The sequence below is a fragment of the Podarcis gaigeae genome, assembly GCF_964106915.1.
Source record: "Podarcis gaigeae genome assembly, chromosome: 10".
Taxonomy (NCBI): Eukaryota; Metazoa; Chordata; class Lepidosauria; order Squamata; family Lacertidae; genus Podarcis; species Podarcis gaigeae.
In genome coordinates this window covers 54,189,094-54,212,700 of record NC_139686.1, presented here as the reverse complement: position 1 = coordinate 54,212,700, position 23,607 = coordinate 54,189,094, and the positions used below count along the sequence as shown (strand labels likewise).

At 41.8% G+C, this 23,607-nt stretch overlaps 1 protein-coding gene across 5 annotated transcripts in view; it reads right to left on the bottom strand.

Annotated features, from left to right (window-relative positions):
- Positions 1-23,607, bottom strand: part of CFTR (CF transmembrane conductance regulator) — an 89,508-nt gene that overhangs the window by 7,238 nt on the left and 58,663 nt on the right. For all 5 annotated transcript variants that reach the window (XR_014555328.1, XR_014555329.1, XR_014555330.1 and 2 more), the window contains 7 exons: positions 23,117-23,267; positions 21,524-21,751; positions 19,405-19,505; positions 16,187-16,429; positions 14,847-15,002; positions 5,794-5,883; positions 428-600 (listed from right to left, as the gene is read on the bottom strand). Coding sequence is in view for 2 of the 5 variants with exons in the window: in XM_083698915.1 (XP_083555041.1) it covers positions 428-600; positions 5,794-5,883; positions 14,847-15,002; positions 16,187-16,429; positions 19,405-19,505; positions 21,524-21,751; positions 23,117-23,267 (1,142 nt within the window). In the remaining 3 variants the exon portion in view is untranslated. The remainder of the gene's footprint in view (positions 1-427; positions 601-5,793; positions 5,884-14,846; positions 15,003-16,186; positions 16,430-19,404; positions 19,506-21,523; positions 21,752-23,116; positions 23,268-23,607) is intronic.

Below are 23,607 nucleotides of genomic sequence, written 5' to 3'. Positions count from 1 at the left end.
TTATGCTTTTATATTTGTGGGAAGCTTCCGGAGTGCCTGGGAGAAGCCAGTCAGATGAGCGGGCTACAAATAACAATAACAACAACAACAACAACAACAAGAACAACAACAACAAGCACAGCACAAAAAATGGGAGAGGAGCTTTCTCTGTTGGTCTAAAGGGGAGGACTAGAACTAATGGGTGGAAATGCCTGGGAAACAGATTTTGGCTAAATGTTAGGAGAATCTACCCAATGGAACAGGCCATTTAACAGTGGAATAGACTGCCTCAAAAGGTGGCAAGTTCGCTTTCACTGGAAGTATTTCAGCAGAGGTTATATGGCAAATGGCAAATGTAAAACAAGGAGAATTATTATTATTAACATGATACTGTTTTATTCTATTCCAGTATGAAAACAACTGGACAAAATATTTGTCTCGTACTTACTTAGGATCAAGATGAGCACTTGGTTCATCCAGAAGAAGAATTTTTGCTTTGCTGAGAATTGATCTGGCAAGACACATTAATTGTTTATGTCCATGGCTGAGGACACAGCCACCGTCCAAAAGGACAAAATCAAGCTTGCCTGGAAATTGCTCTATTACAGATTTCAGTCCAACCTGAAGGAGATAAGAATAGGGTTGGGAGGCAGTGGGAGATAAGCATTCTGTTTCACACAAATTGGTTTTCTTTCTTGCAAAAGTTATGACTATTTGGCCTTAATCCACAGCACTAGGCATCTAGACCCACATGATGAAGGGTGCAGACAATTTCATTCTCAAATAACACCCTCCTGCATCACACGATAAGTTGATATTGGAAATGGACTTTGAAAAGTTTGATGTGTTAGCCAGGTTGTGTGGCTTAGGGACATCTCCTAAACAATGACTTCTAGGTTACAAATGCTCCATATTATAGCCACAGAAACAGAACACAGAGATGCCATCTCAGGAATGCTCAGAAAACAAAGGAGTGCCCTGCACTCCTCCCTTTGATAGTTTAAGAGGTTCAGTTCAGAATAAACAGTAATATATACTTAAGGCCTAGAGATCCATCAGAAACGGTGAGCTTATGTTGAAATCTATTTAATCTGTGAGTAATAGTAATGATATATACACCAACACCAATAATTTATATCATCACAACGATTGTTCCTTCTTAATAGGAAACATTGACTATAATTTGAAACCTGCTTTAACAGTCAAGGTAGGCATGGTATAGCATTGGATTCAGCCAATTAACCACACTTACACTAGATAAAACCTCTAAATGTGTGTTTCATCCATTTCCCATAACTGGTCATCTGGAACAAATGGTCGCCATTTTTAAATGTCTACTGTGGTCAGTGGGCCTTATCAGAATTTCAATTAGACACAAAGGGGATTACACCACGTAACTGAGAGCAGCACAAATTTATAAGATTAGTAAAAAGTATCTTTTGACGTACTATAGGGACACACATTTTATGAGCTTCAATTAATAGCCAAGTGGGAGCCAGTGTGGTGTAGTGGTTAAGAGTGGTAGTCTTGCAATCTGGGGAACCGGGTTTGCTTCCCCGCTCCTCCACATGCAGCTGCTGGGTGACCTTGGGCTAGTCACACTTCTTTGAAGTCTCTCAGCCCCACTCACCTCACAGAGTGTTTGTTGTGGGGGAGGAAGGGAAAGGAGAATGTTAGCCGCTTTGAGACTCCTTAGGGTAGTGATAAAGCGGGATATCAAATCCAAACTCCTCCTCCTCTTCTCTTTTTTAAAAGGACCTAACATTCACATTCAGCAGGCACTCTCGCTTATACTGTTTTCGGCACCCATCAAAACCTTTGTTTTAGCAAGTCTATCCAGACACATAATTTAGCTATGTACAGTGGTACCTCGGGTTAAGTACTTAATTCGTTCCGGAGGTCCGTTCTTAACCTGAAACTGTTCTTAACCTGAAGCACCACTTTAGCTAATGGCGCCTCCCGCTGCTGCCGCGCCACCGGTGCACGATTTCTGTTCACATCCTGAAGCAAAGTTCTGAACCTGAAGCACTATTTCTGGGTTAGCGAAGTCTGAAACCTGAAGCTTATGTAACCCAAGGTACCACTGTATAGCTGCTTTTAATATTTTCTGATGTTATCTGTGAATTATGGTTAATTATTTCAGGTACACAAAGCGATTTATAACTAAAATTTGTAGGAACAGACACCTTGCATAGACTGCACATATTAGCATACTTGACAGCCAAATTCAAAGCTGGATAATAGGGGCCATTTAATTGGATTTAATCTAAGGTGTCCACACCGACAATTTTTCATGTTATCCGCTGCTCTTCCTAAGATACTTAGCTTGTAGTATTTGTATTACATCATGCGCTCTGTCTCAGTGACAGCTATACTTAAGAGGGATTCTTCCTCCATGCTTGTAATCTATTTTCAAAACAGGCACAAAGATTGGGATAGTGCCATTTATTAATAGCGCTGCACTCTAAATAAATAGTGCTACGCTCTTCTCTTCCAGTAGGTATATCTGATCTCTGTGTTACTAAATTACTCCCCTCCTCCACCAAAACTGCCCCTGCCCAGGACACCCCTGTAAATGGCTGACAGAAAAGAAGCCCAAATTTCAAAAATAAACCAACCAATCAAGACAAATCTTTAAAGGTTTGTAGGTTAGATTTATTGCATAAGATTATAGGAATTATGTTTTTTTAAAAAACAACAACAACCTGTTAATATTTTAAATACAGTGATTCACTATCTGATTTATATATTCCTGAGGAAAATAATTCAGCTGCTTCTCTCCTTCTCCATATATGTGTGTGTGAAGCATAGCTTCATAAGTGCTTCAGTAAATAGATTTTCTATCTTCTTTTGAGATTTGCCTCAGTTTATTTATGAGTGGTGACCCACATTTTCAATCATATATTAAAACATATTTAAAAGCAGTGCTGTACTACAACATCTTAACAGAAGGCACCCAACTAGATGCTTTGGCAAAAAGAAGTGTTTGTGCAGATGTTGAATGAGCTTGAAAATGCAAATCAAACATGCTGTGAAACTGCAAATGAAGGCTATGAGGTAATACTAAGAAGATGTGGTATGAACAGTTATGGAAGCAAAACACACACACAAATATAAGAGGGGGCAATGATGGAAGACATGGCCCGATCTAATTTAAATCAAAGAGTTATTGTGAAATAACTTTTTTATAATAGTTCAATCATCCTCTTTAAACAATGGGATCTGCGATCTATGATCCCTGAGAGGTGGTTCAATGAAGGATTGGATCTCCCCCATTAAAGATGGAGCAAAAGGTCCAACTGCCACCCTGGAAACTTCCAGAGAATTTGCTTTCCCAATATCTGAGCTCTGAAAAGGAGTGGGCCAACTGCCAGATTCAGGGAAGGAATGGAATCAGATGATCCATAGCCTTCCCAGTTTGTCAACACATCTCCAAACTACAGAGAAGAGTATGCCAACCCTGTAGTTGGCATTCTCTATTTTCCTTCCACTGAGAGAGAAATGGCCTTACATTAAAGGGATTCTGGGGCATATTCTGTGTCCCAGTTGGGAAAATCTACTCCGCAATCTCCTATTGCTGCTTACCTTGTATGTGTTAGGATCCTGTGAGAGTGTTAGTGAGACTTTGCAAGGAAGTGGCCTAGTACAGAAAATCAGGACCCTGGTCAGCTCCCCATGGAGGCAACTCCAAGGAAGTTCCACTGGGTAGGAGTGCCAAATGCATGTGGCCTTGGAAAAACCTTAGGACAGAACTGAGGAAGGCACAGCCTTGAACCTGCATTCAAGCAGATGCTACAAGGTGTCAGGAGCTTGTCCTACACTCGAGTAGGACTCTGGCAGAGACACATGCCCGAGTGGCATGTTCTCTCCCTCCTGGTCGATTGTTCAGGAGCTTTCTTCAGTCCGAACATCACAGCAACTGATGCCAACAGACATCGGCACACTTAGGGATCCGCAGAGTCTTCACAGCTTGCGGACCAGACCTCAGCAACTCAGCATTTTGGCTAATCTAGTTTATTTACATATAAACACACACAGAGCAGTGCAACATGGCTCCCTCTCTCTCTAGCATCAGACAGCAAAGAGAAAGAACAAAGGACAATAGTCCCACTTCACAGAACACAGTAACACAAACATCCTGTCTCTGTTACTTCCCACTTTGTGGAGTCAAAACATACACTGTCATGTGAAAGACAACAATCCCATTACTGCAATCATGGCGCAGGAATTCTAACACAAGGAACTCTTTCAAGTCCTCAACTGGAGTACTTGAGAAAGGCTAGACCCATTTTGGGGTGAATGGGAGGACCACTGCCCACTCTCTAATCTAAGTCTTGTAATTACAACCTACTGATGCACTAGTACCCAGCCAAATGAAATAAACTAGATAACCACTAGGCATTCACCGGGGGGGGGGGGGTAGCATCCTGGTAATGGAATAGACTTTTTTGAAATGTTCACTTGTGGTTCAAGGACCCGACCCCCGCGAAGTAAAATGAAGACACAGGGACACGTGATATAAGGTTAATGGGCTAGAAAAGGCCACAACTTTATTGATTACAGCAATGAAAAGGTATTGGCTTAGGCATTGGATCGCGAAACAAGTGTGTTTATTCACCAGGGGTTCATCACCCGTTGATGCTAATCCAACTATAGGCTCACTCCTGATGTCACCGAGGGTCGTGCCATGGCCTCCCACCAAGCAGGCTTCGGACGGAATACACGACCGCCAGATTCCTTTAACGGAATACCCCTAGAAATTGAAGGCATAGGCAATGGCCACACCTAGCACTTCGACACACCACAACACATTATTCCAATGCCTAACCTACCCACCAATACCACCAAAAAGTTGTGACGACAAAGAGAAATGAGGCCGGGGAGAGGCTGGCACTGCAGCATAAAGGCTGCTGGACACGCCCCCCCCCATAGCACCTGGTTGGATGGCCACCTGGGGGGGCGTGAGCGCCAGCCATGTGAGCTGGAGGCAGGGGGCAATGCCCCCTGCTAGGAGCGGTGTTCGGGCTCCCGTCCACAACCACTCCCCTCTCTTTCAGGGAGGAGAGTCTTTGGCTCCATTTTTATGAGCTTTTCAGTACCAGGCGAATACAATCCTTATTCACGCATTATTTTGTTTCATAATTTATGTTAGTTTTAAACTGAGTTTTATACTGTGTTTCGGGTTGTTGTTTTTTAAAAAAAATTAACTGTTTTTTATGATGGTTTATATTGTATTTTAATGTTGTGCTATTTTATTTCATTGTCTTGTGAATTGCCCAAACAACTTCTGTTATGGGGTAGCTATATAAATATAGCAAACAAGCAAGCAAGTAAATAAATACATATATTTCTGCTTCCTTACCTGATCAGCAAATGAATTGAATTACATATGATTACAAAGTTTAAAGTAGTTTTTAAAATGCACAAGGCAGACATACTAAATGAGCAACAAATATTTGCAGTTGTCCACACCACACTTTCCTTAATGAGACAGCAATTTATCTAGGAGAAGGAAAAAGTCTGATTCGCAACATCTTATCAGAGGGGAGTAACAAAGTTATTGGGCCATTTTGGCTGGATCTAGACACATAAAAAAAAAGTTTCAGTTAAATGCGTAAACTTTGTATCAGAAATCGGGTTGGCAAAAACAAAACTCCACAGCGCCATCTGCTGCCACAGTGTTATAATGCATATACAACGCATATAAAGCGCTTTTTCTTTGCCAATGTAGCTGAGTCCCTTGTCATGCCTTGACCACTTGGGAATTATATTGCTCTCCCTGAAAACATAACTAACAAAAATGGGTATTCCTACCTCCTCAGCAACTTTCCATAGTTCTTCATCAGTCCACTGTCCATAAGGGTCCAAGTTCTTTCGAAAAGATCCAGAAAATATGAACACTTTCTGTGGAAGTAGAACAAAACAAATTTTTAAAAAACCTGTTAGCAGAATTTATGTGGAAGAGCTAAGGCTATAGCTGATAAAACAGCCATTTTCTGTTCCTCTTCAAACATGACTTTGGCTTATTAACATCCTATTCCCTTTTAAATGTGTTAGTGGGAGCAGGTGGGGGAGGGGTATGGGGTCGCAGCTCTCTTCTTGCTTTCAGGCTGAGGAAACCAGTGTTTGTCCACAGACAGCTTTCCGGATCATGTGGCCAGCAGGACTAACCTGCTTCTGGTGCAACAGAACACCCTGAAGGAAGCCAGATCACACAGAAATGCCATTTACCTTCCCACCACAGCTGTACCTATCTATCTACTTGCACTGGCATGCTTTTGAACTGTTAGGTTGGCAGGAGCTGGGACGGAGCAACGGGAGCTCACCCTGTTGCGGGGATTCGAACCGCCAACCTTCCGATCGGAAGCCCAAGAGGCTCAGTGGTTTAGACCACAGCGCCACCCTATTACACCACCCACCTGACTGGGTTGTTGGGTAGCTCCCACCAAAATATAGTAAAATATAGTAAAAACGCATCAAACACTAAAAACCTCCCCTTCAGCTGTCTTTTAGAATTCAGATAGCTGTTTATCTGTCTGACATCTGCTGGGAGGGTTTTCCACAGGGCGGATGCCACTACCGAAAAGGCCCCCTGCCTGGTTCCCTGTAACCTCACCTCTCGCAATGAGGAAACCACTTCATTGCACCCAATCGTATCCTTGGCTCTATTTACTTTCCCTGATATTTTTGCCTTTGCTGTTCTCCAGGACCCCATCCAAACAGCAAGTACTGCTCAAAATTGCCCCAAACTATCTTGTTCCATAATACAGGGAGCGGAAACTGTGGCTCCAGATATTGTCAGAATTCAGCTCCCATCGGTCCCAGCCAGGAAGGCCAACAGTCAGTAATGATGGGACCTGGTGTTTGGCAACATCTGGAAGGCGACGAGTCCCTGCCCCTGAAATAAGTGAAACAAAACTCCTGCATGATAGCAAGAATGTGATAGGCTTTCTGTGAGGAAAGCGGTAACAATAATACATTAGCGCAGGAGTCTTGCACAACTGAAGTTATGGTGTGCATTTTTCTGTTTGCTGCTTTCTGTTTCCTGTCACGGTAGGTAAGGAAGTAGAGGAGATGCATTTTTATATTCTAATGTTATGCTTTATCTTCCCACATCCTGCTCCTAATTCCTACTGAAGCCAGTGAGATTGTTGTCTGTCAATGAAGCTAAAGCTGTTTCCCTGCTTCTCCCATGGTGAGAAATGGACACCTCTTAGTCACACACAGGAAACTGTGTCTTGGGGGCGGAGAACGACACAGTCCAAATTCAATATTTGCTTAATCTCTTTAAGCAGTGTGAGAGACTTTGTATCACTCTTGCCAGGATTGATTTATTCCGCTTCAGATGACAGTAACTCTTTCACAACTGCTCTGAGAAGGTGAGGAGAATGTGACACTTTCTGCGTCACCGAAGGCCCTTGGCAGATTTTTCTCTCAGAGAAAGTGGCTTTCACTACAACTTCCCCTCCATTGTGCCTGCTGAATAAACACTGCCTATTGGAAAGCCTGAAAGGTGATCGTTTCCCCTCTTCCTCATCCCTTTTACATTACTAATAAAACAAGTAACAAAGACTATTTGAGTTCGTATAGGAACTGGCCTGGACATAACAGCTACAACCATCTAGAACAGGGGTCACCAACCTGGTGCCTTCAAACACACGTGTCCACAAAGGCCTTCCTTGACACCCAGGGGACCCCACCTGGAATTAGGCCTGAAAGCAGCATTTCATTGTAACCAACAGAAGAGGTTGCAGAGTGTTCTGAGTTGTGGGGTTTTGTGGAGCCCACAAAACTTTCTCCACTTTGCAAATGTGCTGACAGCCCCCCAAAAGTGAGTGACCTCTTATCTATAAGCTCGCTTATGCTTTGTATTTCCATACAATGCAATTGATGATCCAATGAGTTTGGCTATGTGAGTAAAAATGGAAAAAGTTAGGTTATGTGAATGACGGCATAGCTGACGCCTTCGGATAATTCGTGCAGGGATTATTACGATGGCATTCTTTGGGACTGGGGTATCCAAAGGTCCTTTGATAGAATCCCCTTCACCAACTGGACTAAAAATATGAGGCATTCTTAGCATCCCATAACCCTCCATGGCTTGGTGGATGGGAAGCAAAGCAGGGCCTTCTGTTCTGTGGCTCTAGGTTGTGAAACTCCATCCCTAAATACATTTAGTTGGTCTCCTCTCTCTCTCAACTTTATGGAGTTTGAGAGCACCATATTTTCCAATCCAGCTTTTATTTTGATTTGAAGTCTTTTGTCTCCCCCTGCAGCTGTTATACTCTTTTCTTGATTTTATTCAATATCACTGTTTTATTGTATTTAAACTATTTGTATAGTATTTGAATTGTTTTTATTGTAAGTTGCTTTGTGGGCCCTTTCTAGGCCCAAGAAGCAGCATACAATGGTACCTCTGGTTACGAACGCTTCAGGTTACGAGCTCCGCTAACCCAGAAGTAGCTGCTCCTGGTTGCAAACTTTGCCCCAGGATGCGAACAGAAATCGTGTGCTGGAGGCACTTGTGAACGGGAGGCCCCATTAGCAAAAGCACGCCTCAGGATAAGAATGGTTTCAGCTTAAGATTGGACCTCCAGAATGAATTAAGTTTGTAGCCAGAGGAATCACTATATAAATAAACATATACATAAATATAAAAAATTAAATTGTGAATCTGACTAAGGGCAGATTCACAACTGTACTTGCCATACCCAAACATGTCATTTTTGGCATGTCTCATGGTCATTATCAAACATATCAAGTACATATGATCTTGTTTGCAGTAACACACTTATCATCCAACCCTAAGCATGTTTATAGAGTTCAGAAGGCCTTATTCTCCAGTAAGTCTGCATGGGATTGCAGCCTTAGACTAATCCTCCAGAACTGCTGTCAATTCAGGAGTTACCTGGGAGTAAGTCCCAGTTCACTCCACCAGAACTATTCTGGAGAACATGCTTAGAAATCTGGAAACTACAGAAGGTATTGTGTGTTGTTTAGTTAGCAGTAACTATATTAGGTTCTTTCTCTGTCTTTCAGCAGGTATATTTTTCCCTGGGATGAGAAAAATAACTTCCCTAAGGCAGGGAATGTACATTTCGGCTTTTGTTTTCTTATGTGGGGCAGTGGTTTCTTAAAGATGGCGGTGTTATCTGATTTGGGATTAGCTTCTTTAAGATTACTGGGTGTGGTGGCACAAAGGCAGGAGACGAAGTTATGTCTGGCATACCTCTGTTTACACTTGGTTTGCTGCATATTAAAATAAGGAATTTAAATATTTTGAACTCCTGTGATGGCAAAGAAAACAGAAGTGAACAAACCAGTTTTCAGAAGAGAAAGGTTTCGTACCTTCATGGCACAGGTGATACTTCTAAACAAAATGCTGCCCACACTAGCTTTTCACGTGCCAATTCAGCTGACTTTCCTAGGAATGCTGCTTCTTTTTGTAAAGTAATTTTCAGAATTAATTTCCTTTAGTTTCTTAATCCGGCCAAACATTTAACTGACATCACACCCTTCAGATCAAAATCCATTAATGAGATACAAGGAAGGGGGGGAAATGAGGAAACTGGAAACTTTACATGCAAACAGACAAAAGCTTGTGAAATCCCAAAATCTCCCTATTTTTTCTATATATTGCATAAGGAAACTGCAAATAATAATAATAATAATAATAATAATAATAATTTATTATTTATACCCCAGCCACTCTGGGCGGCTTCCATAAAAACCAAAAATACAGTAAAATATCACACGTTAAAAACTTCCCCGAACATGGCTGCCTTAAGATGTCTTCTGAATGTCAGGTAGTTGTTTATCGCTTTAACATCTGCTGGAAGGGCGTTCCACAGGATGGGCGCCACTACCGTGAAGGCCCTCTGCTTGGTTCCCTGTAGCTTTGCTTCTCGCAATGAGGGAACCGCCAGAAGGCCCTCGGCGCTGGACCTTATATGGAACAGGATACAACTCCTGTCAGGTTAATATAGCTGCTGTCACTTCCATCCTATTCAGAGACTATGAGCAACTCTCCCCTATCATAGCATCCATTGTATACATTCATTGTGGGAACAGGGTATTTGATTTTAATATACTAGCATTTGAGTGGAAATCAAATCTGTGTGTGCTTTTCCTGTGGTCAGAGCTTTTAAAGATCTCTAGATAAATCTGGCAGTCCAAATGACTTCTCTCATCTCTTTTCTGTGTTGTTGCACCTCCTGAATGCAACATACATTGGCCTCACAGAGTCATCAGTGGACACTATCATTTAGCTGTCAAATATGGAGAACACTGAACAGGAACACTACATAACTGGAAATTACAGGTCTTTTGGGATCTGATCTCAACATAGACCAAACATCCCTTGGACACACTGACTCCTATGGGCATCGATGAAAGCATAAGCCAAGAAGTATATTGCAGGATTGATGCCTTACAGGAAGTAATCTAAATACTGGTCCCTTGCCCAACATTTAGAGTTGTTATTGATCTCCCTAGGAGTTCTGCTCATGGGTATAGGTCAGCAGATGGTTCAGCTCATTGTAATGCTGACTTTTGTTGCTGTCTTGTTTCCTGCTGGATTTCCTACATTGCAACTGTTCTTGTCACAGGATATATGAATACTATGCAACTGTAATTAAAAGCAGCAACTGTCTATAGGAAGGAAGTTTTTGGTTTGCGGTTTTGTGTCTTTTATCTTGCATTTTTACTTTGTGAACTACCCTGTTTAATAAATTTTTAAAAAAACTATACTTCATTTCAACCTTACTTATGACCTCTGTAAACTAATACAGTGGTACCTCGGGTTAAGTACTTAATTCGTTCCGGAGGTCCGTTCTTAACCTGAAGCACCACTTTAGCTAATGGGGCCTCCTGCTGCCACCACGCCGCTGGAGCATGATTTCTGTTCTCATCCTGAAGCGAAGTTCTTAACCCGAGGTACTATTTCTGGGTTAGCAGAGTCTGAAACCTGAAGCGTATGTAACCTGAGGTACCACTGTACATGAATGTGGCCTGAACCTACATATGTTTATGCAGGTCTCATTTAGTTCCCATGTTAACATACATAGATTTACAACCTAATGAGAGGGAGGAGAGTTAGAAGAGGCAGCAGATACCCTAAGTGCCACAGGCGAGATGGCCAGGTTGCTCGCATACAACACCAATCTTGGCTCAACTGCACTGGCTGCCAATTTGTTTCTGGGCCAAAATCAAAGTGCTGGTTTTGACCTATAAAGCATTAAACAGCCTTAAAAATACCTCAAGGACTGCCTCACTCCACGTGAACCAATCCAGACACTACGGTCATAATCTGCGGCCCTTCTTTGTGCCCACAGGAGCTCCTGTGAGTGACAACATGAGAAAGGGCCTTTTCTCCTCATTTGTGGAATGCCTTCCCCAGGGAGGTTCAGCTGACAACTTCATTATACTTCTTTAGGTGCCAGGCAAAAGCGTTCCTCTTCAACCAGGCCTTTGGCTGATTAACGTCCTATACCCTTTTAAATGTGGTTGTGGGAGGGGAATTAATGGTTTTGTTTTGATATTCTCATTGTGTATTTTTTTTCCTGTGAACTGCCCTGAGATCTACAGGTATAATTTTTTAATAATAATCATGATGAGGAAAAGGAAAAGGACGTGGGTTGATTGCTCAGCTAGCAAAACTGGAATATAAAAATTTAACTTGGGTAACACATTTTAAAAACAGGTTGGAGCAAGTAATGCAGAGTAGAAGGTACTGCAAGGTCAACTTCTTGCTAATGCTAGCAAGCCACACATACCCTAAACTGCATTCTTTGAGGCTTAGCATTGTATCCAAATGGAGTAAGCATTGTCTTGCCACTTGCTCTTCTCAAAGTTTCCCGTTCCCCATTTCACATTATTTTCTAATAGGAGGAAGATGGACCACTAAGAACAATGCTTAGTGTTGCCATAAGACTCCTTTTTCCTTCCTGACAAGGATTTGTGTATTTTACAGGCAGTAACACAAGAGGGCCACTAAATTGCAACTGTATTCCATTTTATACGTATTGAAAGTAGACAGGTATGAAGTTCATTTAAGTGATATGAGTAGACTGCGGTTCCAGGAAAGTCAGAACAATTCTGAGGCACACAATATTACCAGTTGCGTGTCGAGGTCCCCAATACACCCCAAAGGAAAACACTATTGACACTTAATTTTTTTTAAAAAAAATTGGCATAATTTTGGCCACAACTTTATTCAAATACAGCAATGTGAGTGGTTGCTTAGGCATTGGTAGCACTAACTGCCCCCGCATGGGGACAGCTCTGACATTCGCACCCCCCGCGAAGTCAGGAAGGGTAAGTCACCTGGGGAGAGAGACAGGACTGGGAACCATGCCTCACCTCTCCCCAGCATGCTCCCAGGGGCTTGCGTGGCCCTAGCCCCTTGCCAGGGGGTTTCGGACAAAAGCATGGGGGAGCCCCTGGGTTCCTTTAACGGTAAAACCCTTCAGCAGCAGCAGCAGCATTTTGGAGGGGCAGGCACAGCCGAATCCATACCCCTCCACCAGCAGCAGCATTTTGGGGGGCAGGCACAGCCAAATCCATACCCCCCCCCAGCAACCAATTCCAGACCAATGGCTAACTGCCAACTGAGCACTGAAGCTCACCGCCAAACCACTCACAAATGCAACCCTTCCTTCAAACCCAAAGCGACCGCAGCCAACCAGGTGTCGTTTCCTACAGGGGAAAGATGTACCCCATCTGCCCTAAAGAGGGCAACAGCCTTGAAGGAAATAGCAGGGTGCATGATCACAGAACCGCCTAAGGCGAGGACCTTCTTTACCGCCACCTTGTTAATGCGCTTCCTGGCCTGCTCGGTGGCAGCCGGACTGCGACTGCCACGCCAGAAGCAGCGTTGCAGCAACTGCGACCAAATTATTTTTGCATCTGGCAAAGAGGACGTCCGTTGCTGCGTGCCTTGTATTTAACAAATAGGGCTGCCAATCACTAAATGGCAACATGTAATTTTCCCCAGTAACAGCCCGTCCCTGCTTACAAGTTGGCCAAACCATCTGCCCAGAAACAGCAAGGTGTCTTGGAATCCCCAACCGCAACAAGTGCTCTCCGTGATGGAGAACACGCTTTCCCAGTTCTTTTTAGACACACTGACTGAACTCTAATGCCTTGAAGTGTTGGAGAGCTAATGCCTGCCACTGAGAAGAAATTTATGTTATGTGGAAGTAGTTTCCTGGGAGAGCCTAGTGAGGTTTCTTGAAATCCTTCCTGAATGGTTGACCACTGCAATTAACAGCAGGAGTTAGAGGCAGGTCACCTAACGAATTCTACCACCTTCATGATCCAGTGTAAGAAAGCTCCGTGAAGGAAAGAAACCACTGAGAGTAAGCAAGGAAAAACTTATTATTTTTAAGAATGAAATAGTGAACAGGGGGACAGGATGTTACATTTGAACATAACCTCCAGAGTTTTAGCAATACATTTGCATCTCTTCCGGGGAACAAGGAAAGAGCAAACAAATATTAAAATCTGGTTGGAAGCTGGGACACAAAAGGCTTTCTTTGTTCTGTTGCTTACTTTTAAAAGTGCAGCAAGGCAGGTAGTAGACACACCAATTTATCAGTAACTGAGAACCTTGGAGGAATTACTTTAAATTTCTTGGCAAGTGTTGAATGTGGCTATGTTAAGCCAGTTACCATTAGTAAGAAATGAACAGGTATGTTAGCCTGAGCACAGAGCAAACACTTCAGTATTTTTTTTGAAGAGTGGGTTCAAACGCAGTGTTCCACACAAAAAGTTTGTCATGGAAATGACCAGACTCTGGACTTAAGTGGCCCCTGAGACCTGTGGTGTTGAACCATTTAGAAACAATGACCTCAGCACTAGTAAATTCAAGAGATATGTAAGTAGTAAGTGGACAATTGCCAAGAAAGTCCAGCACAGTCACACTTGGCTTCCAAAGAAGAGAATAAAAAAGGAAGGGATTGGTAAAAAGGAAGTTGAATAGGAAAGTCAAGATGGTGAAATCTCCCCAGAATGATTGGAGGGGTGTATTCAAAACCACAATAATAGCAGCTTAACTGGAATGCAGACCAGGAAAGATACCACCCAGGCCAAGAAGATACTGTACCAGCTATTAAGAAGCTAACAGAAGCAAGAAGACGTCCTTCAGAAAATGAAATACTTGCCCATATAAGGAACACAAACTTGGGCAAAAGGAATGCAAGCAGACAATAAGGGATGCAAAAAATAATAATGCTAAAAGCATTAAGAACAATACTTGAACATTAAATACATTTGAAGCAGGAAACAGGCCGTGGAGGCAGACAGACCTTGGAATGACAAGGGAGATGTGCTAAAGAAGGAAAAGGCAATTGCTGAATTAATCCTTTATTACAATTTCATTGATCTTTGAACCGGATTAACTTTCTTAAGAAAGGCATATTAGGAACTGAGGTAAATAGCAGTGATAGGAAATTAAGGTGTGGGCCTGTCTGACAAGCTAAAAACTAACACATTGCTGGGTCCAGATAGCATCCACTCAAGAGTTCTTACAAAACTCAGCTATGAAATTGCTAATCTTTTAACATTATTCCAACAGATACATTTTTACTTCATGACAGAAGCTCAATATTGTGAGGGTTATCCTTGTGTCTAGGGGGAGGGAATTCCATCACTAGGGTGCCACTACAGAGAAGGCCCTGCAAACAGGGAAGACAAGAATGCATACACTTTCTGTCCTACTCTTAAGTCTTATATCTATCTGGTCTGGTTTTATTTCTTTTCCACTTTTCTAACTTTAAATCGATTTGAAGTTTTGTGCATCAACAAAGTACAATTTTGGGCAGATTGATTTATGTAAAGACTTATTTTACAGGCTAGTGTAAATTTACCTGAGGTATTACTCCAAATGCTTTTCTCCACTGCTGCACAGAGACGGTGTTCCAGGAGACATCATCAATTTGAATGTCTCCTTCTGTGGTCAAGAGTCTTAAAAAAGCAAAGAGCAGCGTACTTTTCCCTGAGCCAGTTCTTCCTAAAAGACCCACCTGCAATATTTATAAACATAAATTAATGAAGAAACCGCTCTCATAAATTAATCATTTGCATGCTAGAAATTAACAGAAGAGCAGTTCAGAGAAGAATGTTTTGTGTTGAGATGGGCTTGAAACCATAAATATTAATGTAACAGCAGGAATGTGCACAGCTTCTGATGATATGGTAGAATCTGTCCTTATAACAAGAACATATTTTTGCCCCAGTTTTGCTACTTTCCCCTTGGCATCAAAATTGGGCAAACGTCCAGTCATATGAACCACAGTTCATTCATAGTTCATAGTTCAGACCAGTGCTATTTTTCTAGAGAAAGATGTGCCGGACCTCACCATGAACACCTCCCTTTTTCTCTTATAATGGCAATTGTGCCCACCTGAGAGGTGCCGGAACTGAGTTCTGGTGAGTTCCGGCTGGAAAAAAACACCCTGCTTCCAACCAAAACTGGAAACTCATTTTTTTCTTTTCTTTTCTTTTCTTTCTTTCTTTCTTTCTTTTTATTTTTGGAAACTCATTTCTGCAAATATTGTATGTTATTCTGGCACCAGGAGCTTTATCTATTTAAACAATGTTTCTATATAAGTTATTGATTTCCAATAAAATCATTCTGCACTGGCTCCCGGTGGAGTACAGGGTCAGATTTAAGGTGCTGGTTTTGACCCTTAAAGCCCTTCACGGCCTAGGACCCTCGTACCTACGGGACCGCCTCTCCTGGTATGCCCCACAGAGGACCTTAAGGTCCATAAATAGCAACACCCTAGAGGTCCCAGGCCCTAAGGAAGTCAGATTAACCTCAACCAGAGCCAGGGACTTCTCAACACTGGCTCCGACCTGGTGGAATGCTCTGTCTCATGAGACCAGGGACCTGCGGGATGTGATTTCTTTCCACAGGGCCTGTAAGACAGAGTTGATCCACCTGGCCTTTGGCTTAGAATCAGTTTGATTCCCTCCCCCTTTCCTTTCTCCTCCTGTGAAGAGGCTGCATCCTAATGTTTTAATGTTGTATTTTAATCTTGTTTTTTAAATTGTATTTTAATCAACTTGTTTTTATTATTGGTTGTTAGCCGCCCTGAGCCCGGTCTTGGCTGGGGAGGGTGGGGTATAAATAAAATATTATTATTATTATTATTATTATTATTATTATTATTATTATTATTAGTTTAATTGAAAACATTCTTACCCTTTGTCCTGGACTTATTGAAAAGGAAATATTTTCAAGTACGGCCAATCCTCCATCTATGTACTTGGCTGTGAGATTCTTCACTGTCATTTGCCCACCAGATGGCCAGACAGTCTTTTCCTTTGCATGCCTATTCTCAATTATGAGGGTGCGTGAAAGCTCTCCATTTTTCAAAGACGGTGCAGTTTTGGATTCTTCTGTTGGCATATCAATAAACTTAAATACTCGGCTCACTGACCGCATCTGAAAACCAGACCAAGAACCACCGAAGTCATTTTTTGAAACATGTCCCCCCCCCCACACACACATAGTTTGGCATAGAAGCAGACAAACTTCACCCTACTGAGTTTGATGTCAACAAATTAATCTTTACTTTGTAGTGTATAAATTGTGAGGATGAAGTACTTGGTTCTCTGACACTATATATATATATATATATATATATATATATATATATATATATATTCCCTATTAATTGTATGTGATAGTGTTAAGATGACCAGCAGTAGCCTGCTTCTGCCACAGTTAATTCTTTAGCAGGGCTATTCTTAAAAAGAGTTTCTGAAAGACAGTTATTAGTTTATCCTGACCTTTCAGCTCTTAGGACAACAATGGGACTTGTTCACCATGGGAAAGCAAACTTCATGATAAAGAATCTTTGTGCATTGATGGTGGGAAAGTACTGCAAGTCTTTGTGGTTAACTGGTTGTTTTTCTGCTTGTGTGGCTGTCATGCCGTCAGACTTCGGAAAACACTGTTCCTAAGTCCTGATTGGCACTTTTGATTCATTTACTTTGGTCAGAAAGTTCAAAGAAAGGCCACTCAGTTATCCATATGTTGCTCATACTACTACTGAGTTGTTGCAAGCAAAAAGAATAAAAGAAAAACCTCATTCAAATAAATGAGCTGTGAATGGCTTGCTCATTAACTACCACTAACTGGTAAATGAAAAGATAGAATGTAGCCAGGACAAAACCAATCATGTGATGACTGAAATTGTGACTCTGAAGAAGGCAAGAAAGGGAAGAAGCCTTGTTCCCTTTCAATTATTTTTTTTTGAAAAAGCTGATTTAATGGAGCTAGGGGAGTGGCAAGAAATAACTAATGTGAATCAAATTTAAAAGGGAAAGGAGTTCAAGAAAGTGTTTCGTTTCCCCCCTGAAAGAGACACATCTGAAGTCACAGGGGAGAACAGTAACATTACTGCTGAAAAGAAAAGAAAGCTGAAGCAAGATCCATGTTCATCCAATGGATCCAAACAGCAAAGGCATGATATAAAATATGATAAATAATAGCAGAAATGCATTTGCAAACACATTTCTAAAGTAACCAATTAAAGTCACTGGTCTATCATGCAAAACCAGTTTATTATGAAAAGAATAAACTTCAGTAAGCCTCAGGCTTCTGTCAGAGTTATCTCACTTACAGAATTATAAGGGAAAAGATAATCTAGTTTGTATATGTACCTTGGGAGAAAAGCGATGATAAACCTAGACAGCATATTAAAAAGCAGACACACCACCTTGCCGACAATGGTCCATATAGTTAAAGCCATGGTTTTCCCAGTAGTGGTGTATGGAAGTGAGAGCTGGGCCATAAAGAAGGCTGATCGCCAAAGAAGTGATGCTTTTGAATTATGGTGCTGGAGGAGACCCTTGAGAGTCCCATGGACTGCAAGAAGATCAAACCTATCCATTCTGAAGGAAATCAGCCCTGAGTGCTCACTGGAAGGACAGATCGTGAAGCTGAGGCTCCAATACTTTGGCCACCTCATGAGAAGAGAAGACTCCCTGGGAAAGACCCTGATGTTGGGAAAGATGGAGGGCACAGGGGGGAAGATGGATGCAGAGGGGGGAAGCAATGTCCCAAAGCAAAAGTATGCACATCAAAACTGCCCTTAAAAACTGATGGAGAAAGGCCATTCATTTAGCAGAGGTCAGCTGAGACCAAGCGAGAGGAATGGGCACATTGAGGGAATAATTATAACATTAAAAGTACAAAGAAAATGTATATCTCTGTGGCATGGAAACAACCGCCTAGCTCAAACTCCTTTGCAACAAATTTTGCATCAACAGTTTTTCACTGCAACGCTATATTTCCAGTTCATCAGCCTAACATTTTGTAAATGATGAGTAATCCAATATAGCCCACATATTATGCATTTTTCCTTTATTCTTGCTTGAAATTATGCAGCACTTTTAACAAATTCTTTGTAAGGACTAATCATCACACCTGAAAATATCATTTAAACAATTAACTGCAGAGGCCCAGAGGATGTTCTATGTAAAAAAAGACATGCATAAGATTTTACAGGGCATTTAGATACTTCCTCATGAGCTCATGGAATTTGAAAGCAAAAATCCAAATGAAAATGTTCATGGGGGAAATAATTAATTCCTTTTTTCCTCCCCAGAAGCTATGTAGATCTGTGAATGGCCAACACCATTAAATAAGATAGACAGCAACAGTGGGGTAATTTGATGACAAAGGCTGTAGCATATTCTGCACTTCTAGTAGATTTTTCCTGAAATTAATATTTAGTGTTCCGTATTAATATTCAGTACCCTTCAGCCAATGTGATAGTCCTCTTTCTGAACACCATTCAAGTTTGCAATTTGAGAAGTCTCCCTGCTGGCATGCAATCTAGGAGTGCCAGAAGCAAGTAGCAATTGCAATGCTAGGGGGGCAATTTGAAAAACACGGAAAGGAAGAAAATGCTAATGCAGCAGAAGCTTGGAAAGGGGTGGTAGGTGGGGAGGAGAGTAACAGTGGAAAAAATGTTGTCATCAGAATTATTGGGGCAAAGCTATGAAATAGAACATATCATTGTGCAATACAGATCTGCAAAATAAGCAGCTGTAATGTTATAAAGATTTCTGAAGGAGATAAGTGGAAACATAAAATAAATAAACAGCAAGAGTGTTGGCTGAAGCCAAAATTATGAGGGCTGAACAATGGAAAGTGTGTACTAAACTGACAAAAAAAGAAGGGTTAAGTAAATGTTTGCCATAACAAAAAGAGAGAAAAAATAATGGAGAGTCATTGAAAGAGCTTGACAGCCCAAGACTGGGCCTCTAGAAGAACTATACCCAATGATAACTGAATTCTGGGTGAATTATTAGCAAATATTGTACACTCTACAGCCAAAGTAATACATTTTATGAGCATGTGAAAATGAAAATGAAATCTCATTTTCAATTAATTCTCATGGTTCTTACCAGACTGTCTACATCTATACTTGAGTTCACGGCCCACTGCAAGGTTCCCATAATATTCATGGCTAGTGTAAGAATAATGCCAACTGTTCCTTCCCCGTTACCTGCAAGTACAAAGACACATTTTAAAAACCTACCAGTATATGTAGAGGGGCAGTTACATAAGTGATGCAATAATAGATCCATGCTCAAAGACAAAAGGTGAGAAATGCGCAGAGATTAGTACTTTAAGGAGGAACAAGCTCAGCCAAAATGCACTATAGTACAGTATGAGGCACTGATAAGGGATGGATGAACCAGTCTAAATTTGGTTCACAACAACTGTACATGTGACCAGTAGGTAGATAGTCTGTTCCAGATATCAGGACATTATTTTTTTTTAAGTACAGTACTGTGATACCTCGGGCTAAGAACTTAATTCGTTCTGGAGGTCCGTTCTTAACCTGAAACTGTTCTTAACCTGAGGTACCACTTTAGCTAATGGGGCCTCCCGCTGCTGCCGCACGGTTTCTGTTCTCATCCTGAAGCAAAGTTCTGAACCCGGGGTACTATTTCTGGGTTAGCGGAGTCTGTAACCTGAAGCGTCTGTAACCTGGAGCGTCTGTAACCCAAGGTGCCACTGTATGCACTTTTTAAAAAAGAAAGACCTCTAGAAAGGTGAATGCATTACAAATTAGCTGCAAAGCTCCTGGGAGGATATGACATGATGGCATGCTGTCCGTCCTTTGGAATTTATATGGAAAGCTTCCCTCACCTCCCTCTTAAATAAAGCTGAGGGAGGGATTATGCAGCATCACATCCAGACCTTCCAGGGGGTTTTGCAGCCCTGTCTGCAGGTCATCTAACTTTCCAGCAGTTCCAAGCTGTTGGAATTTAAAGTGGTACCTTGCTTGTCGAACTTAATCCTTTCCGGGAGTCTGTTCGACTCCCAAAACAGTTTGAAAACCAAGGCACGGCTTCCAATTGGCTGCAGAAGCTTCCTGCACTCAATTGGAAGCCGTGTTGGATGTTTGGCTTCCAAAAAAAAAACATTTGCAAACCGGAACACTCACTTCCAGCTTTGTGGCGTTCAGGAGAAAAACCGTTCAACTACCAAGGTACCACTGTATAAGGAAAGGAAATGAAAGGCAGCCCTTGAATGACCTTATGGAATTCAAATGGAGTTTGAATCCCGAAGTAAACCTTGTACAACCTGCACATTAATTGGTGGGTGACAAATTTGGCAAGTTCACTTTGGAATGAAGACCAAACCAGTTTCCTTGAGCATCCCTAGCACAGATGCCAACCGACTTTAGCTGTCTGTGGGCAATGCACTGGACCAAGGCTGTGGAAACTCAGACCGAGGAGCCTAATGTTTTGTCTGGACTTCAGGGTTCTTCTAAGCTTTGTCTCTTCCCAAGACACACAACTCACTGGCTCTGCTCCACACCACTTTCTAATTCTTTTGTGAATGTGACCCTGAACTGCGATAACGCCTCTTGCTTGCATGGGTGGAGATGGAGAAGTGTAGAAAAATAATTTCGCACTGCTGGAATGTGGCCTGCTGTAAAGGTAAAGGTAAAGGTACCCCTGCCCATACGGGCCAGTCTTGACAGACTCGGGGGTTGGTGCGCCCATCTCACTCAAGAGGCCGGGGGCCAGCGCTGTCCGGAGACACTTCCGGGTCACATGGCCAGCGTGACATCGCTGCTCTGGCCAGAGCCAGAGCCGCACACGGAAACGCCGTTTACCTTCCCGCTAGTAAGCGGTCCCTATTTATCTACTTGCACCCAGGGGTGCTTTCGAACTGCTAGGTTGGCAGGCGCTGGGACCGAACGACGGGAGCGCACCCCGCCGCAGGGATTCAAACCACCGACCTTTCGATCGGCAAGCCCTAGGCGCTGAGGTTTTACCCACAGCGCCACCTGCGTTCCAAGCAGGTACAAAGGTGAAAATCACTTCCATTGGTCAAGCCCACTTCTGTCTCTTGACCCTGGCACGTCAGATGTTAAAAGGCCTTTAGGACGTGCGGACAGTATTATGGAGACTGGAAGAAGTACTGGATGCAACCTATTTAAGGTCTGAATATGCAGCAAAACTTCTTTTTTAACCTCATTTTAGTATAGAAAGCAAAGCTACGTACCTGTAGTTAAAATAGAAACAAAGGTCACAATGGTGAAGAAGACAACAAAAATCATTTCTATCCTCATCTGGAACCAACGTAATGTAGACAGATAAAGGAACCAGTTCGCTGTGTGCAAGTTCAGGGCTTTATGAAATAACGTCTCAAAATAAGGTTGCCGTCCGAAAGCTCTGAGTGTCCAAAGCCCCTTTAAGCTTGTAACAAGATGTGTGAAAATTGGACTTCTTGCTATAAACAATGCAAATTGAAAATAATAAGTTTTAGTACTTTCCAGAAATGAACTGGATCTTTTTTAAAAACAACATTTCCATTAGGCATATTCTTGCCTTCTTTTATAGCACTACATTGTGTCAAAGAACATTCAGAACAGCATTTCACAGACTGCGAATATCTACTCTCCATTCTTTGATATCAGTCTGTATATATCTGCAACTGCTACAAGTTGTGTGGTTGCACGTTGAACAAAAGAAAAATCTGCATATCTAATTTGCTTATTCTTCAAGGGTTCCTAGGATCTTGATGCCATCTGCCATCTTTCACATAGCCCTGTGCCCTTTAAAGGCTCAATTGGATCAATGGGCTTAAATGCTGACCACATGATTTTGGCTGCCGTGAGTAAAAGTGAGTTTCTTGAAACCAAATTCAAGGAGCTCAACTGATCCGTTTGAATCTCCAAAGCTTTTAGAAGCATCCTTCAAAGTTTGCTTCTATGCAAGAAAAATAGTAAGATAGTGTTATGTAGAGTTAACCTCTCCAACAGTTTGTTTTCCATAAAAGTTTGTTTTCCATAAAAGAAAGTGACCCCTTTTATGAAACAACAGATGTCTTATTTGTCAACTGCTCAACACAATGCCAGGCTCTTCTTTTTTCCTGCAGGCCTCCTTCTCAGGATAACCTCTTATACACAGATATGCCCCCACGCTTCAAGAAAAACCTCTGCCCTTCAGAATCTGCTTCTCTAGGCACAGTTCTCCTACTAGGGCAGGGTTGGGGTACCTATGGCTTTCTAGAAGTTGTTAGACTTAAAAGATTGTGAAAATGGTAGCTCAGAAAGATCTGCAAAGCAACAACTTCCCATCTCCATACTACACACTGCTTTTTGAGAGATATAAGACATCTCAAAGGCACTGGACTTAGGTCACAATAGTAAGGAGAAGCAGAACCCTACCAATAACAATGCACAAATTATGAATGCACAAATTATGAATAAATTCAAAAGCTACTAAATGGACAAATTTAAGAAATTTTGGATTTACTAAAATGGTAAGGCTGTTGAACATTCCTAACCAGCTTGCCTCCCTAATAAAAAGTAAGTTGTCTCTCGATACATATCCATTCCATATGCCAAATCTCGTAACACTCTGTTGTGCTGCAGTTATGCTCATAACATTTCCCCCTCTGCAAAGCAGAGCACACTTTATTAGTCTGCTCCTGAGCTTTAGCTGAATGTCTTTACAGGGGTGCATTCTGTCCTCAGACTTTGGAATCTTGCATTGGGAAATTAGAGGGAGCTGGAGGAAAAGTGAAATGGTAAATCTCTATTCAGTTTATTTTTGTATCTTTTAGGAATCTACCAATTTTTGCCAGCCATACCTTCAGATTCCAGTTGTTTCAGCTGCTGAGAAGTGTGCAGGAAGTATGCTCTTAACATAACAAAGGCTCCTATCACAGGCACAGATGCCAGGAAGATGTAGGGTTGTATGACTGATACTACTGCTATAGCACCAATCACAATGAGCATTAACTGCAGGATGAAAGAAAAATGCTATTGACACAGTAAACGTCCCCTCTATGTTACAAATTCCAAATTGGTGATTTAATTTCCCCAGAGGAGGTATTAGCATATATATTTCAAACATCCCAGCAGTGCCTTCCCAACAAGGGTTTGCATCTGAGAACAAAAAGAAACTGATAGTATTTGGAGCGAAAGGTCTTGGAAATTAATAAGTGGTTTCATGATTCGCTAAATCAAGCACTCATTTAACAGTGGCCTGGAAGACATCACAGTGTTTTTCAAATGTACACCTGTACAATTATCAAAATAGGATGCAGATTCTTTTGTACAATTTTCATGGAACACTGTC